Genomic DNA, 18,366 nt, shown 5'->3' with positions numbered 1-18,366 from the left:
TATGGTTCAAAAATAATACTGGCAATAGAAATACTTTATAAACACACAAAAGAATCTGTTAATCTTTACTTTTCAAAATGCAATCCCAATTAAGGGCCTATAAACCTCTTAAATTATTCCAATAATCAATAATAAGACTTCCTTAACCTCTTCTTTCCACACCAATCTGAATGGGAGCAAAATCTGCCTTGCAGTACAAACTTCTCAAAGAGAGACTATTTTGGATGAAATGAACCTATTATTAGTAGTACTAAGAACCTGTTTTTTATACATATATTTTTTGCTAAAAAATATCACCTATAAGCTGGTCATGGTGGCTCAAGCCTGTAATCCCAGCACTTTGGGAAACCAAGGTAAGTGGATCACTTGAGCCCAGGAATTCGAGACCAAACTGGGCAACATGGTGAAACCCTATCTCTACTAAAAATACAAAAAATTTATCCAGGTGTAATGGTGCATGCCTGTAGTCCCAGGTACTAGGGAGGCTGAGTGGGAGGATCACCTGAGCCTGGGAAGTCAAGGGTGCAGTGATGTGACTGCCCTTCAGCCTGGGTGATGAGAGCAAGGCCCTGTCTCGAATGAAAAAAAAAAAAAAAATCACATATAGTGAGGCCTATCTTACTTCTTCACCATTCCACTGATTAAAATATGAAAACACTGATTAATATGAAAGTTAAATAAAATATTGAAAACACTGATTAATATAAAAGATTAAGTCTCTTTTCATTTCTTCTACACCCTAAAAATGCTTTCATTTCACTCAATAACTAGAACAAAGCCCTAGTTTTAGGATTCTCAAATTCTGTGCTATTGGGCTGTATTGAAAGAGAACTTGTTTTATAACAAGGATCCTTGTGGTACCTCAGACTCTTGCAACTCAATCATGGGCATCTCCTGGAAGCTTGTTAGAAATGCAGAATATGAGGCCCTGCCCCAGACCTACCAGTGAATTAGGTTCCTAGGTGACTCATATATGTATTAGGGTTTGAGAAACACTGCCTTAGGCTACTGAAGTCAGACAGAATTCTACTAAGAGTCATCAAGTTTCAAACTAAATTAGACCTATTTATAATATATCCTTTAATTTCTTACTGGATCCTAATAATAAAAAAAAATACGTAAGGCCAAGGAAGCACCAAATGGAAGACTATAAAAATATCTTGCCTGAAATTAACATGTGATGTGCACTTGAGGTAATAAACTGGTTAAAATTATTAAGATCAGAGTTAAACAAAATTTTGCTAATCTTCCCTCTGATGAATTTTTTCTGTTCTAATCTTTTTCTTCTTATCTTTTCTATTTTGGATAGGCATATATAAAAGGCACATACTTTCTATGATCATCTAATAAACTGAATGCAAAATTCAGTTAATAAAAGGGGACGAAAAATGTCTACATTAGCCAGGTGCAGGGGCAGGGAAGTGGGGGCACCTACAGTCAATAGATACTCAGGAGGCTGAGTCAAGAGGATCACCTGAGCCCAGGAGTTTGAGAACTGCCTGGACAATGGTAAGAGCCTATCTCTTAGAAAATAAAAACTAAAAAGTCTGCATTATCTCAACCAAGTCTCAACATTGTTTTGTCATGCTTAGCAAAATATTATAGACTAAAGCAGTTGTTTTCCTCATTTTAGCTGCATCACAAAAAGTTTCTTAAGAATACAATGAAGCTTAGAGTAGAAAATTATATTTCTGCCAAATATTAAGGAATAAAAATGAACTTATTTACAAATTATCTCAGAAAATACCCCTGTAGGCTAACAAAATAAGAGGTATATGGTGAAAACCTTAGACAGCATCCATCTGAAGTTAGAAACGCAATTACTCTAGTTTTAGAAATAAGGGAAGCCATTAATTAACATATTCATACGGGCAAAACCCAATCTAACAACTACACTGGAGTTTTTCCTATACGTTATCTACCAAATAATGAATAGTGGCACTTTCTAGAATACAGAGGAAAGAGAGTGTGGTCAGTAACTAGAATTAACCAGACTCCCTTCCTCTCTTCCCCACCTTCATGAATTATCATCCTATTGGAGGTCATATCTTAGAAGGACCAGTCAACCAAATTTCAACTTCTCCATTCATATTAAGCCCTGAATCCTACCTATGATTTCACATATCCTACCCACATATTTGCTGCTGAATTGCCCTCCCATAAATTTGAATCTACTGTTACCCAAATATAACTATAGGATTCTGAAAAACACTCTTTGAAGCATTATCAGCTATGTTTCAGGTCATAAATTTCCAGCTCCTGTGATCATATCTGTAGAACTGTATCAATAAGAACTAAAAGGAATAATAATTATTAAACAAAAAAGGCCTACCTAATGACACACTTCTCTAGCTATTTACTTAAGAGAAAGAAATTTCAAAAAGATATTTCAAAGACCTTGCCTATAAGCTTTTTTTCCTACTATAATCACCAAAATGGTAAAGTTTATTTTGGGAATTGAGGAGCTGGCAATCTTCCATCACACCAATGTTCTAGCTAATATTTATTATCATAATATTTAGTTTTATTAAGTGAACAATTTTTAGTAAACTGGTCATGATACCAGTATATATTCATGTAGACAAACCAAAGTAAAAGGAAAAAAGAGCAAATGCAACTGGAAAGTGTTACCAATATGATTCTTTCTCTAGTTGTCTAGAATATAAACAAAGTATTTAATAATGTTGAGGCCATGTTTGTCATGTAATTATTTTAAGACAATACCTCAGCAGTGCAATTACCACCATATCTATAATGTTAAAAGTAGAAGCATAACTGGTAACCCACCCATGCAATTCAACTTAAGGTTCTTAAATAGTCACCTCTTTGAAGTCTGGGAACTCTATTATGTATTGTCTTATATAAAAAGACTTCTTAATTCTTTCTCATTAATAGAAACTGATATATGACAGATGGTCGGTAGATTGGTAGGTAGGTAGGTAGGTAGGTAGGTAGGTAGGTAGGTAGGTAAGCAGACAGACAAGCAGACAGTCAGACAGACAAAAGTAAATGAAAACACACTTCAAAAGACAATCGGGAAAAGGAAGTCAAGGAATTTCATAATGCCTCCTGAGTCAAAAATTCCAACATAATCAGTCACTTCATTTATACCCCTGTTGAAAAAAAAAGGGGGGGGAGGAATATTTCATTCCTAATCCATTCCCTGTAGCTCCATACTCCTATAAACAGCCAGCCAAACTACAATTTGTCACACAGAGAATGTATGGAAAAATAACAAATCTCCCCATCTCAAAAAAAAAAAAAAAGGAAGTCAAACTATAGTTGTCTTCACTACTGCAAAACTAAATAACTTACCTGTACAACCAAAGATCTATCATTGTGGAAATATAATCTCTTTTCCTTATATCCTGAAGGAGTTGGAGCTATGATCTAGAATGGAGCTTAAGCATCAGGGTTTCAGACTCTCTCAGCTTCAGCCATGGAGAATACTAGAACCTCCTAAATTTCTTTCTTTAAAATAAAATAATGAAAAAAAAAGGATTAAAGAAGATGAATGTATGCTAATAGATTTACTCCTTCTATAATAAGAAGAAATAAAGGTACAGAATCTGTTCACAGTGACATCTTTCACGCTTCTTGGTAACTCCGTAGCCTCGAGGATACTAAGAAACTGAAACAGGATTTTTAGAAATCATCAAAAGCAAACCAAAAAGATCCTGAAATATACCAAATCCTTACAACTCAATATTAGTTTGAACTGAGTCAAAATGTGACTTGCTCTTTTCTAGACACTGCTCTAAGGCAGTATTTTTTGGCAGTGATCTAAAGATTGCCCTTGAAAACATTTCTCATAACAGAATTTATATATCATCTCTTACTCTGGTCCTAGAGGACTTTCCAAATTCTCAACATCAAGTATACATAACCATTTAGGTTATGCATGAAAGAATCACACAAATAACCAAATCTTCTATACCCATAGGATAACCTGGATGCTTATTAAAATGCTATAAAATTCAATTACAAAAGGACATTTCTATTATTTTTGGCATATGTATTTTTTACAAGAACAAGAACAACAAGGATTTTCCGGTTTTAGTACCCAATTCGCCAGATAATTTAATTAATCTAATTATATTTCATTTCTTAGAACGGTCTGGTCAATTTTTACTTTATAATAATTTATTATGATATCCTTTTCAAAGAATGTACAGGCCGGGCGCAGTGGCTCACACCTGTAATCCCTGCACTTTGGGAGGTCAAGGCAGGTGGATCACAAGGTCAGGAGTTCAAGGCCAGCCTGGCCAACATGGTGAAACCCCATCTCTACTAAAAATACAAAAAATTTAGCCAGGCATGGTGGCATACACCTGTAATCCTAGCTACTCAGGAGGCTGAGGCAGGAGAATCGCTTGAACCTGAGAGGCAGAGGTTGCAGTGAGCCAAGACCACCCCATTGTACTCCAGCCTGGACAACAAGAGCATCTGGCTAAATGGGTTACTATGAGTGTCCATCTGAAAACAAGGAAGACGACTAAAAAAAGACCAGTAGATGTTTATGATAGAAACTGTCACTTTATTATAAGCATAAAACTAGATATTATAATGATACATTTTGGGGGAAGTATTACAACTTAAAAGACTGATATAATTACAAAATCTTGTAATGACTAGGCAGACTTACTGCCTAGTAAAAATAGGTTACTGCTCTAGTCAGCTAGAAGGGGAATAGGGCTAACAATATCTAATATCTATAGATGCCATCTCTCCCAAACATGCCCTGGAAATGCTTTAAAAACCACTAGGTAGGAAAATTGTCTAATAACCATTTAATACTACAGTATACTAAGAAATGTTCTAAGTTAACTTGGGGAGAAGCTCAGTGAAAACATGATCCTACAAAAAGTAACCCTTGACTTGAAAATCTACTCTTCTTATAACAGACTCCAAGTGACAACTCCTTTGTACCAAACACTGAAGCCTTTCACAAACATGGCAAAACATTATATTCTACAGTGTGTGATGGTAGTAGCAATCATCAAAAGCAAAGATCATCTACAACTTAAAGTATATCTCTGAGCATACTGGAATGTGCCCTAGTAGCAGTCTATCAAGTTCTAATCAACCACATAACTACTCTATTTGAATAGAGTTCACTATAGGAACATTATCCACTACGATATTTAGCAGACAAGAACATCTGCAACTGTTATTTTCACAGAGCTGATACTTACAGCTGAGCTCTATTGGCATTAAGATAAACAGGATCCTGCAGTGTTTTGTAAAAGCCTGATACACTGAAAAAGAAACTTCAATCAATTACTTCTAACTAAACCCCACTTGGCCTTAATTAAGATTACATTATTTTCTTACCTTTTAAAAAGCGTTTCGCCTAGTATTTGATCCCCACGCGTCTGTATTTATCTGTCATCACTGTTAATTGTCCATGTTACACTGAGACTTCAGGTATTATTTATTTATATGGTCGTACTAGAACAACTTGATATCTGTGAAGGGAAACCATAATATAATCACTATAGATGTGTTACTGTTTACAAATTTGTGAATAAAAGTGGTAATATTTCCAAACACTTATATAGCACACTTCATTTTCTACTAAACTTCACAAATAATTCCTTACATTTAGCTGTGAAATATGTGTCTTCAACAAACTAAGATGATTGGCTAACACTTCCAAGTTCTTCTCAGAGAGCACCCACATACAAGTTTTCTAAATTTAATTCTAAACTTAAATCCTTACAAATTGAAGAGCTCCTCAGGTTCCCTTTCTTACTACCAAGATAGATATATGTCATTTTCCTTAAGTCTACAATTGCTCTCCATTAATACAAAAGTACTTTTTTGTGTATTTTATATTTTAGGGAATAAATCTATAATGCTTAAAAATGAAGTAAAAAAAGATAATGACTGTCCTTTAAATGTCACTTTAAACATCTGATACCTTTCTCAAGTAATCTTGGAAGTAAACAGAAAATAAGTGTTATTTAAAATAAACTGAGATGTAGCTGCACAAACATTCCTTAAAGGTAAGCTTCTTAAAACAGACTTGGTGATGATTACAACTCTGAGAAATAGATACACACACTTATAATGATGACCAAAAGCACTGTACAGAATTTTAAATAATTTTAACCAGTTTATTGGTGAAAAAAATGAGCTACAAAAGAATGTTCATTCATACATATCAAAGAAAGCAGTGTATGAATGGCATTCTAAAACGTTTCATCATGCTGTACCACTCCACTACACAGTAAAAAGTACAAATCTACATGGAAAATAGAGATAACCTGGCGAGGCATGGTGGCTCATGCCTGTAATCCCAGCACTTTGGGAGGCCAAGGCAGGAGGATCCCTTGAGCTCAGGCTTTCGAGACCAGCATGGGCAACATAGTGAGCCCTCTTCTCTACAAAAAAAAATGAACAAAATTAGCCAGGCATGGTTGTGTGTGTCTGTAGTCCCAACTACTTGGGAGGCTGAGGTGGGAGGATCATCTGAGCCCAGGAGATTGAGGCTGCAGTGGGCCATGATCGTGCCACCGCACTACAACCTAGGCAACAGAGTAAACCGTATCTGGAAAAAAAAAAATTTTTTAATGAAAATGCAGATAATCTTACACATGCTTTCTGGATCAAGTTATTAGGGTTGTCAACCATTCAGATATTCTCAGTGAGAACTTTCATTAACAATAGAGCGATTAAAAAACTATTATCTATCCTCAAACACAATTCCTTATTCGTTTTCAAACATTAAAAATATATAAGTAAAACCATAAAAAAATTAACACTTTGGGATGCCAAGGCAGAAGGATCACTTGAGCCTGGGAGTTTGAAACCATCCTGGGCAACAAAGTGAGGCCTCATCTGTACAAAAAATAGAAAAAGGTAGCCACGTGTGGTGGTGTGCACCTGTAATCCCAGCTGCTAGGGAGGATCCTTAGAGCTGCAGTGAGACCTGATTGCATCACTGCATTCCAGCCTGGGTGACAAAGAAAAAAAAAAAAAAACACAGATCTAACTAATTTTTAAGTTTAAAAATTGTCATGACCTCTCTTGTACCAAAAGCAAGGAAATTAAACTAGTCAAAACTCTTGTAGCCCCTATACTGTGTTCTTCACTTCATTCAATATACATTTCAAACTTAAGCATTCTGCAAAACTGTTATATGCTTTCTGCAGCAGAAACACTTCTTTGAATTATGACAATACACAGTAATTTTTTCATTTGAATTATTTAACTACAGTAACTTACTTCTAGAAGTTTAAAAAACAGCATTTTGTCATTTAAAAAGCATACAAAATGGAAAGCAAACTATCTAAGTCCTATTCCTAAAGCCATCTTATTTATTCCCTTGGAACAGAGCTTTGCTTGTTTTCATGTACTAATAAAATTCATTGACTATTCAAGCGTTCCAAAAGCAAACCCAAAACCAATCTTCACTGAAAGAATTACTTTTCCTACTTCTTGCAGTCTTAACACTGGTACTACTGTATTAAATAGATTACATGATCTCAGATTCACAGCACACATGTAATCACTTCAAAAGACTACGTAAATCTCATTAGAAGATACAGCTCTAGTGATATAACCAGGATATAAGCCACACAACTTACTATTAAAATAAAACAATGATGTTCAAAGCTAACCACAATCCCTAAATTTTCAGGCAAAATTTTTTTTAGTTTTATAAGAGCTTGGAAAAAATTTAAAAGGAAGGTCATACAACAGAGTCATATTTATTACCTGATGCTTGTTGTAAGTGAAAATACCACATATGGGCACTATACTATGATTTTAAATGATTTTATAAGAAAGAGACATTCAATTCAATGTCAGTTGTAAAAAGCATTAAAATACGGTCAGCCGGGTGCGGTGGCTCACGCCTGTAATCCCAGCACTTTGAGAGGCTGAGGTGGGTGGATCACGAGGTCAGGAGTTCAAGACCAGCCTGGCCAACATGGTGAAACCCCGTCTCTACTAAAAATACAAAAAAAATTAGCTGGGCGTGGTGGCGGGCACCTGTAATCCCAGCTACTCGGGAGGCTGAGGCAGAGAATTGCTTGAACCTGGGAGGTACAGGTTGCAGTGAGCCAAGATCGCACCACTGCACTCCAGCCTTGGTGACAGATTGAGACTCCGTCTCAAGAAAAAAAAATAAAATAAAATACGGTCAAAGACACAAATACCTTTCTTTTTTTCTTTTTTTTTTTTTTTGAGACGGAGTTTCCCTCTTGTTGCCCAAGCTGGAGTGCGATGGTGCAATCTTGGCTCACTGCAACCTCTGCCTCCTGAATTCAAGTGATTCTCTTGCCTCAGCCTCCCAAGTAGCTGGGATTACAGGCACCTGCCACCACGTCCATTTAATTTTTGTACTTTTAGTAGAGATAGGGTTTTGCCACGTTGGCCAGGCTGGTCTCAAATCCTGACCTCAGGTGGTCCACCCACCTTGGCCTCCCAAAGTGCTGGGATTACAGGCATGAGCCACCATGCCCAGCCCAGAAACACCTTTCCTAGATAATTAAGATTTCACAGTTACTTGCTATAAAGAGCTGAACCAAATTTTCATTTGGTACAATAATCAAAGAAGAGTACCTTTTTCTGGCTCCCTAAATTGCTCAGAACCACATGTTCAGTGTCTTGGATACGTTCTATAGATTTTCAAAGATAAGCCTATTTCACAGTCAGCAGAAAGATAGTAGGAAGAGTATAGGATTTGGTGGAGGAGACAGAAATGTGATTCTCTGTCATCAATAATTATTTCACCACGAGCAAGTCACTTTGCCTATCTGTGCTTTATCTATAAAACGAAAGACATAATACCTGCCTACTACCTCTCAGAGTTATTGTGAAGTTCGAAAGAGATCACATCTGTGAAGTACTTCAGGTTACTGACTCCCAAATTTTAGTGTGTCTAAGAAATACCTGGACCCAATCACCTCTTAAATTAAGATTCAGAAGGCCTGAACAGAAATGCATAAATTTTCATTGTCAATTAAGCACTTCAGGTCATTCCAACGTATGGGCTCCCAGTGATGATCAGACTTTGAAAAAACTACATCAGTTTCTTCTAAAACACTATAGTGTTTGGGCTGGGTACGACGGCTCATGCTGGTAATCTCAGCTCTCTAAGAGACCGAGGCAGAAGGATCACTTTGAGGCCAGGAGTTTGGGACCAGCTTGGGTAACATGGCAAGACCCTGTCTCTATAGAAAAAAAAATGCACACAATACATTAGTGGAGCATGGTGGTGTGCACCTGTTGTAGTCCTAGCTACTCAGGAAGCAAGAGGCCTGGAGTTTGAGGCTGCAGGCTACAGTAAGCTATGATCACACCAATGCACTCCAGCCTGGTGAACCAAGTGAGGCCCTGTCTCTAAAAAATTAATTAATTAAAAGAAACAAAACTTTAGTGTTCATAAGCATTAAATCTAGGTACATGTTTAAAATACAAATTTCTAGCTAGGCGCAGTCACACATGCCTATAGTCCCAGCTACTTGGGAGGCTAAGGGAGGAGGATTGCTTGAGTCCAGGAGTTCTAAGTTGTAGTGCACTATGTCATTCAGGTGTCTGCATTAAGTTTAGCATCAATATCGTGATCTCAGGGGAGCAGGGGACGACCAGGTCACCTAAGGAGGTGAGAACGGGCCCAGGTCAGAAACACAGCAGGTCTAAACTTCCATGCTGATCAGCAGTGAGACTGCACCTATGAACAGCCACTGCACTCCAATTTGGAGAAAAGAGACCCTGTCTCTTAAAAATAAAAATAAAAAATAAGAAGAAAATGAAATAAAATACAAATTTCTAAACCTCATCCTTAAAAATCCAGATTCAGGCCAGGCGCAGTGGCTCACGCCTGTAATCCAATACTTTGGGAGGCTGAGGTGGGTAAATTACCTGAGGTCAGGAGTTCGAGACCAGCCTGGCCAACATGATGAAACCCTGTCTCTACTAAAAATACAAAATTAGCCAAGTGTGGTGGCGCGTGCCTGTAATCCCAGTTACTCGGGAGGCTGAGTGAGAAGAACTGCTTGAACCTGGGAGGTGGTGGTTGCAGTGAGCCGAGATCACACCACTGCACTCCAGCCTAGGTGACAAAACAAAACAAAAAAAATTCAGATTCCATAAACTTGGAATGGAGCATACAATCTTCATTTATCATCATTTAGGAGATTCAGATGTAAATGAGTTATGATATACCCTTTTAGAAATCCTAAACTAGATTCTTCCTCCTAAATATTTCTCAAATTGTTCCTACCTCTGTACTATCATCATCCATGACCAACCTTAAGCTGTCATTTGAACTAACCCAAATGCCTTCTAATTAGTCTCTCTACTTTAAGTCTTTTTTATTTTTTCCTCTCTGAGACAGGGTCTCACACTCTGTTGCCCAGGCTGGAATGTAGTGGCTCAATCACTGTTCACTGCAGCCTTCAACATTCCAGGCTCAAATGATCCTCCTGCCTCAGCCTCCTAAGTAGCTGAGACTACTGGTGCATGCTACTACACCCAGCTAATTTTTGTATTTTTTGTAGAGACAGGGTTTCACACCATGTTGCCCAGGCTAGTCCTGCACTCCTGGGCTCAAGTGATCCTCCCACCTCAGCCTCTCAAAGTGCTGGGATTACAGACGTGAGTTACCATGCCCAGCTCTGCTTTCATTAAGTCTTATCCTTTAAAAATGCATGATCTACAGAATGATGTGTCATTCGCCTATCTAAAACTCTTTCAAGAGACTTATGCTTCTTGCCAAGATAGAATAACAGGCATGAAACTTATGCTCCCACCTGAAACAACTAAAAATCTGGACCAAAAAAAAATGTATGAAAATTATTTCTGACAAAAGAAACCAGACAACACAGGACGGTGATCAATGAAAGAGAAAAAATAAATGGGGCAAAGCCTACAATTTACTTACTGGAGAATTTTCGAGTTTACTTACTGGAAAATTTCTAAGCTACAGAGAAAGGCAGGTGTCCCAAGCAAGTTCAGTGGTTTTCTGGAGTTAAGATAATGAAGTGAGGAGTTTAGGGGAGGCCAAGGTAGCTACAGTCTCCCAGAACATAGTGCCACAGAGGAGAGAGCAGAAAGGAGAGGCAAGATCTCAGATAATCTGCAGGGGACCTCCTTAAATCTTGAGCTGAGTATTGATCAGTAAAACAGGGAAAGACATCCACAGGCAAGAGTATGCCAGAAAACATGTAATAACTGAATGGTAGGTGGTATGTAGTTCCTAGTTTATAGGGTTACTAATGTTTGTGGTATATAACTTCCACCACAGCCAATTTCAAGCTACCAACATATCAGTGAATGAGAATCTGAAAAAAATACATGGCAACACATTATACATTACATAGTGTTTCTACCATAAGAACATAATAAGGCTGGCTGCAGCAGCTCACATCTATAATCCCAGCACTTTGGAAGGCCAAGGCAGGTGGATCACTTGAGGCCAGGAGTTTAAGACCAGCCTAGCCAACATGGCGAAAACCCATCTATACTAAAAATACAAAAATTAGCAGGGCATGTTGGTGCACACCTGTGGTGCCAGCTACTCAGGAGGCTGAGGCATGAGACTAGCTTAAACCCGGGAGGTGGGAGGTTGCAGTGAGCTGAGATTGCGCCACTGAACTCCAGCCTGGCCAACAGAGTGAGACTGTCTAAGGAAGGGGGGGGAAGAAAAAAACAGGACCCACTAGATATAAATTACCATGAGTGCATAAAAATAGCAATATAAAATAATATAGTTACATGAAGTAATGAGTTTTGAGCATTTACTATCTTTGTTCATAAGTGATTTAATTATAAGTTTATATAATTTAATTCCCTTAAGAATTAAGCTAGCTCACAAATTTCCTGATATTTTAACAACTGGCTCTCATGAGCCAGCTCGAGCATACCACCACACGTGGCTCACATAGTCGGGAGTAACTGGTTAACCTACTAGCCACAGTAGAAAACCTCATAATTCGTGGGACATGAAGTACAATGCTCAGTACCACACTCCATCAGTAGTGGTGCAAACTGAGCTCTAAACTAAAGACTATTCTGGTCTCACCTAACAAAGAGAAAAGCAAGCCTTAAAAGGATAAAGCCATTTCCAATGAACTCCACTGTGTCCCAGAACAGAGCCCAAGAATATTTATGGGAAATTAAAAAAAACATCCAGCACCAAACAAGGTAAAATTGAGAATGCCTGGAATCCAATCAGAAATTACCAAACAGGCCAAGTGTGGTGGTTCACGCTTGTAATTTCAACACTTTGGGAGGCTAAAGTGGGCGACTGCTTGAGCCCAGGAGTTTGAGACCAGCCTGAACATGACAAGACCCCATTTCTACAAAACTTAGCCAGATGTGGTGGTGCATGCCTGTAGTTCCAGGTTCTTGAGAGGCCAAGGTGGGAGTTTTGCTTGAACCCAGGAGGCTGAGGCTGCAATGAGCCACGATCATGCCCCTGCACTCCAGCCTAGGTGACAGTGAAATCTTGTCTCAAAAAACAAAATCATATGAAGAAGCAGGAAAATACCACTTAAAATCAGAAAAAGCAATTGACAGAAAATGAACTGTACATGACAGTCACTAGACAAGAATATTAAATCAGTTATAACTGTAGTTCTTATGTTCGAAGTGGTAGATGGACATATTAAGCATGCTAAGGAGAGATACAGGAGTCTTTTTAATGCAAATTGATTCTTCTACTTAGAAAAATACAAAGTTTGGAATGAAAAATTATGCTGGGATTAGATACTGGAAAGAAAAGGTCAATCAATCTGATGTCATAGCAATAGAAATCTAACAGATAGAAACAAGAGTGGAAACAAAACCATGAATGAGATGTAGAATATCATCAAAACGCCTATAACATGGGTAACTGAAGTCCCCAAAAGACTAAAAGAGAAACAGAAAAAATATTGGAAGAAATGATCCCAAACTTTCTAAATAGGATGGAAATGACGAATTCACAGATCAAAGAAGCTCAATAAGCTGGGCATGGTGGCTCAGTGCTGTAATCCCAGCACTTTGTGAGGCCAAGGAAGGTGGATCACTTGAGGTCAGGAGTTTGAGACCAGCCTGACCAACATAGTGAAACCACATATCTACTAAAAATACGAAAATCAGCGGGGAGTGATGCTGTGTGCCTGTGGTCCCAGCTACTCGGGAGGTTGAGGCACAAGAATCACTTGAACATGGGAAGCAGAAGCTGTAATAAGGTGAGACTGCATCACTTCACTCCAGACTGGGTGACAGAGCGAGACTCCATCTCAAAAAAACAAAATACAAAGAAGCTCAATAAACCCAAGCACAAGAAACATGAATAAAACTACAGTAAGCCAGCTCATAACCAAACTGCTTAAAAGTCAGTAATACAAAGAATGTCTTAAAAGCAGAGAACAACAACACACTACAGGCACAGAGAGGAAAGTAAGAATGACAGCAGACTTCTCGGTGGAAACATATGCCAGAAGACAGTAAGGTATATCTTTGAGGTACTGAAAAAAATTGTCAACCAAAAATTCTACTCTCAAAAAAATGTGCTTCAAAAAATAAGGCGACATAAAAATTATTTCAAACTTAAAACAGTAAAAGAACCCATCATAGACAGACATGCATTATAGGAAATGTTAAAAGACGTTCTTTAGGCAGAAGGAAAAGATGCTAGATGGAAGTCTAGATGTATCCAAAGGAATATAAAGCACCAGAAATGGTAAATATGAAGATAACTATAAAAAACTTTTCCTGGCCGAGTGCAGTGGCTCATGCCTGCAATCACAACACTTTGGGAGGCCACGGTGGACGGATCACCTGAGGTCAGGAGTTCAAGACCAGCCTGATCAACATGGAGAAATCCCATCTCTACTGAAAATACAAAATTAGCCAGGCGTGGTGGCGTATGTCTGTAATCCTAGCTACTCGGGAGGCTGAGGCAGGAGAATCACTTGAACCCGGGAGGCAGAGGTTGCAGTGAGCCAAGATCGCACCATTGCACTCCAGCCTGGGCAACAAGAACAAAACTCCGTCTCAAAAAAAAACAAAAAAACAAAAAAAAACCTTTTCCCCTTAGTTTTTAAACATAAATAACTGATAAAAAGATACCAATATACTGTACAGTTTATAACATAAATGGGGGTAAATGTAATAGCACAAATGTGGGAAAGGGGACATATAATGTAAGATTCTTACACTACATGTAAAGTTATATAACAGCACTTCAAGGTACGCTATGATAAATTAAGATGTATACTATAAATTTTTAAATCACCACTAAAAAGCAGATGAACAGAGAAAAAGTAATAGTTAAACAGCTAACAAAAGAAACAAAATAACATGTTTTAAAGACTCAATCCAAAGGACAGCAGAATAAGAGAATGGAACAAAGAGCATAAAGAAAAATAAAAAGCCAATAGCAAGGCGATAGATTTAAACTTTATCAAAAATCGCTTTCATACAGCCATTTCAACAGTAAATAGTCCAAAAATAGTTTCAAGCAGTTTAGTTATTTGGAAGCAGTTACTTGGAAGGAATAACAAAAAATGAATATAAAAAGATTGAAGTCATTTAAACTGTGACCACAATGAAATTAAATCAGAAATCAGTGATTAAAAAAATACATCTCAAAAATCCTCAAATATCTGGAAATAAATAACATGTTTCTAAATGACCCATTAAGTCAAAGAAGAAATCAAAGGGAATTAATGCAGCATATAAAAATATATGGGAAGCAGCAAAAGCAGCATTTACAGAGAAATCTAAAGCAGTAAACATATGTTAGAAAAAAAGGAAGGTCTCAAATGATGTCAGCTTCTACCTTAAGAAACTAGAAAACAAAGGATACTATAATCCACAGAAAAAGAAGAAAAAATAATAATGAGCAGAAATCAATGAAATAGAAAACAAAAAAGCAATAGAGAAAAATTAATGAACCAATAGCTGATTCCTTAAGGAAAATCAATAAAATTGACAAATCTCTAGACAGACTCATCAGGAACAAAATACAAATTATCAACATTAAGAAAGAAAGAAGAGATGTTGCTATAGATTCTATAGATGTTTTAAAAGATGGTTCTATAGGTATTTTCCCAACAAGGGTACCAAAACAATTCAATGAGGACGTACTAATCTTTCCAACAAATGCTGCTAGGACAACTGGATATCCACCTACAAAAGAATGACACTGAACCCCTACCTCACACCATATACAAAAATTAACTAAGGATGAACTAAATGTAGCGCCACATTTAGCACTAAATGTAGCACTAAAATGATAATGTTCTTGCCAAGCATGGTGGCTCACACCTGTAAACCCAGCAGTTTAGGAGGCTGAGAGAAGAGCATAGCTTGAGCCCAGGAGTTCGAAACCAGCCTGGGCAACACAGAGACCCCAACTCTACAAAAAATAAACAACATTAGTTGGGCAAAGTGGTGTGTGCCTGTGATCCCAGCTACTTGGGAGGCAGAGGTGGGAGGATCACTTGAGCCCAGGAGGTTGCACTGAACCAAGAACATGCCACCGCACCCCAGTCTGGGTGACAGAGAGAGATAATCTGTCTTTAAAAATAAAAAAAAGCTGACAAATCTTTGTGCAAATAGGTGCAAATCTTTGTGACCTTGGATTAAACAATAATTTCTTACATATGATGCTAAAAGCGTAACTAACAAGGACAAATGTGTGATTCCACTTACTATATGAGTTTACCCAAAATTGTCAAATTAGTAAAAACAAAAAGCAGAATGGTGGTTGCCAGGGACTGAGGGAGGGGGAAATGTCAAGTCACTGCTTAATGAGTAGAGTTACAGTTATGCAAAATGAAAAACATTCTGGAGATGGACCATGGTGATGGTTACACATTATATGAGACTGTATTTAATGCCACTAACCTGTAAACTTTAAAAATGGTTAAAATGGGGCCGGGCACAGTGGCTCACACCTATAATCCCAGCACTTTGGGAGGCCGAGGTGGGCAGATCACAAGGTCAGAAGATCAAGAACATCTTGGCCAACATGGTGAAACCCGTCTCTATTAAAAATACAAAAATTGGCCGGGAATGGTGGCACACACCTCTAGTCCCAGCTACTATGGAGGCTGAGGCAGGAGAATCGCTTGAACCTGGCAGGCAGAGACTACAGTGAGCCCAGATCGCACCACTGCACTCCAGCCTGGGCGACGAGAGCAAAACTCCATCTCCAAAAAAAAAAAAAAAGGTTAAAATGGTAATTTTTATGTTACATATGTTCTGCCACAATTAAAAAATAAAAATTGAAAAAGCACAAGCAACCAAAGAAAAATACAGATAAATAGGGATCATCTAAATTAAAATCTTTTGTGCTTCAAAGAACTCAAGAGAATAAAAAGATAACCCACAGAATGGGAGAAAATATTTGTGATCATCTCTCTATCTATAAAAACCCTTACAACTTAATAAAAAGATAAACCTAATCTAAAAATGGGCAAAAGACTTAAACAGATATTTCTGCAAATAAGATACACAAATAGCCAATAAGCACATGAAAAAATGCTCAATATCATTAGCCCTCAGGGATATGCAAATCAAAACCACAGTGAGATACTTCACACCCACTAGTATGTATATAATAAAAAAGACAACAAAAATATATGTTGGCAAAGATGTAGAGTTATGTGCACCCTTATACATTGCTGGTAGGAATGCAAAATGGTGCAGCTGCTTTGGAAAATTGTTTGGCAGTTCCTCAACAAGTTAAACATAGAATTACCATATGACCCTGGAATCCCATTCTTAGGTATACACCCAAAAATAAAGGAAAACATATGTCCACACAAAAACTTGCTCAAAATTGTTCATAGCAGCATTATTCATAATAGTTATAAAGTGGAAACAACTTAAATGTCCATCAACTGCTGAGTAATAAACAAAACAAGGTATATCATATCAATACAATGAAATACTGTTAAGTCATATAAAGGAGTGAGGTATTGATAAACACTAGAACATGGATGAACCTTAAAAACATCATGCTAACTGAAGGAGGTCACTCACAAATGTTACATATTGTATGACTCCCATTTATATAAAATATCCTGAACAGGCCAGGTGCAGTGGTTCACACCTGTAATCCCAGCACACTGAGGGGCCTAGACAGGAGGATCACTTGAACTGCAGAAGTTCGAGACCAGTCTGGGCAACGTGGTAAGACCTCGTTTCTACAAAAAAATTTAAAAATTAGCCAGGCATAGTTGCACATGCCCCAGCTACTCAGAAGGATGAGGCAAGAGGACTGCTTGAACCTGAGAGTTTGAGGCTGCAGTGAGCCATGATCGTGCCACTGCATTCCAGCCTGGGCAAAAGGGCAAGATTCTGAAAGAAGAAAAAAGGGAGGGGAGGGGAAGGAGGGAGGAAGGAATGGAGAAAGGGAGGAAGGGAGGAAAGGAAGGAAGGAAGGGAGGGAGGGAGGGAAGGAGGGAGGGAGGAGGGAAGGAGGAAAGGAGGAAGGAAGGAAGGAAGGAAGGAAGGAAGGAAGGAAGGAAGGAAGGAAGCAAGCAAGCAAGCAAGCAAGGAAGGAAGGAAGTCCACAATAGACAAATCCATAGAGACAAAAAGGAGATAAGTGATTGCAGAGACTGTGGGAGGGGGGAAATGGTAGAAAGTGAGTGCTATAGGTATGGGGTTTCTTTTTAGGGTGATGCAAGTATTCTGCAATTAGGTACTGTTGATGGTTGCCCTATTTTGTAAATGTACTAAAAATCACCAAATTGTACACCTAAAAGGGTGATTTTTATGGTTAAGCGTATACCTCATTTTTTTTTAAAGATAAGAGAATAGGCCAGAGGCGATGGCTCACACCTGTAATCCCAACATTTTGGGAGGCCAAGGTGGGCAGATCACCTGAGGTTGCAAGTTCGAGACCAGCCTGACCAACATGGAGAAACCCCATCTCTACTAAAAATACAAAATTAGCCAGGCACGGTGGCGCATGCCTGTAATCCCAGCTACCCGGAGGCTGAGGCAGGAGAATCGCTTGAACCTGGGAGGCGGAGGTTGCAGTAAGCCGAGATCATGCCACTGCACTCCAGCATGGGCGACAAGAGCAAAACTCTGTCTCCAAAAAAAAAAAAAGATAAGAGGACATTACAAATAACTTCATGTCAATAAACCCAACTATTTAGATGAAACGGACAAATTCCATGAAAAACCGCAAACTCCCCAAAACTCACTCAAGAAATTATTTCTTAAATATCCTAAAAGAAAGTGAAGTTATAGGTAAAAACTTAGCAACAAATAAATTCCAAGCCAAGATGAGTTCACTAGTAAATTCTGACTATGCCACTTGATATACATTTAAGGAAAAAATAATCCAAATTCTACCCAAACTCTTCTAGAAAACTGAAGAGGAAGATTTCCCAACTCATTCCA

At 38.1% G+C, this 18,366-nt stretch overlaps 1 protein-coding gene across 48 annotated transcripts in view; it reads right to left on the bottom strand.

Annotated features, from left to right (window-relative positions):
- The window catches only part of ZZZ3 (zinc finger ZZ-type containing 3), a 122,028-nt gene that overhangs the window by 71,838 nt on the left and 31,824 nt on the right, over positions 1 to 18,366 (bottom strand). For 16 of the 48 annotated variants that reach the window (XM_077953728.1, XM_077953835.1, XM_077953931.1 and 13 more), the window contains 2 exons: positions 5,335 to 5,468; positions 3,316 to 3,471 (listed from right to left, as the gene is read on the bottom strand). The exons of 2 other annotated variants lie outside the window; for them this stretch is intronic. Coding sequence is in view for 15 of the 46 variants with exons in the window: in XM_077953931.1 (XP_077810057.1) it covers positions 3,316 to 3,338 (23 nt within the window). In the remaining 31 variants the exon portion in view is untranslated. Of the gene's footprint in view, positions 1 to 3,315; positions 3,472 to 5,195; positions 5,259 to 5,334; positions 5,469 to 6,269; positions 6,387 to 18,366 lie in introns of those variants that run through there. 30 more of the 48 variants (XM_077953781.1, XM_077953864.1, XM_015142956.3 and 27 more) reach the window with 4 other exon arrangements.

This window comes from Macaca mulatta, chromosome 1, assembly GCF_049350105.2.
Source record: "Macaca mulatta isolate MMU2019108-1 chromosome 1, T2T-MMU8v2.0, whole genome shotgun sequence".
Taxonomy (NCBI): Eukaryota; Metazoa; Chordata; class Mammalia; order Primates; family Cercopithecidae; genus Macaca; species Macaca mulatta.
Note: the sequence above shows the minus strand (reverse complement) of the source record. Positions and strands in the feature narration are given on the sequence as shown.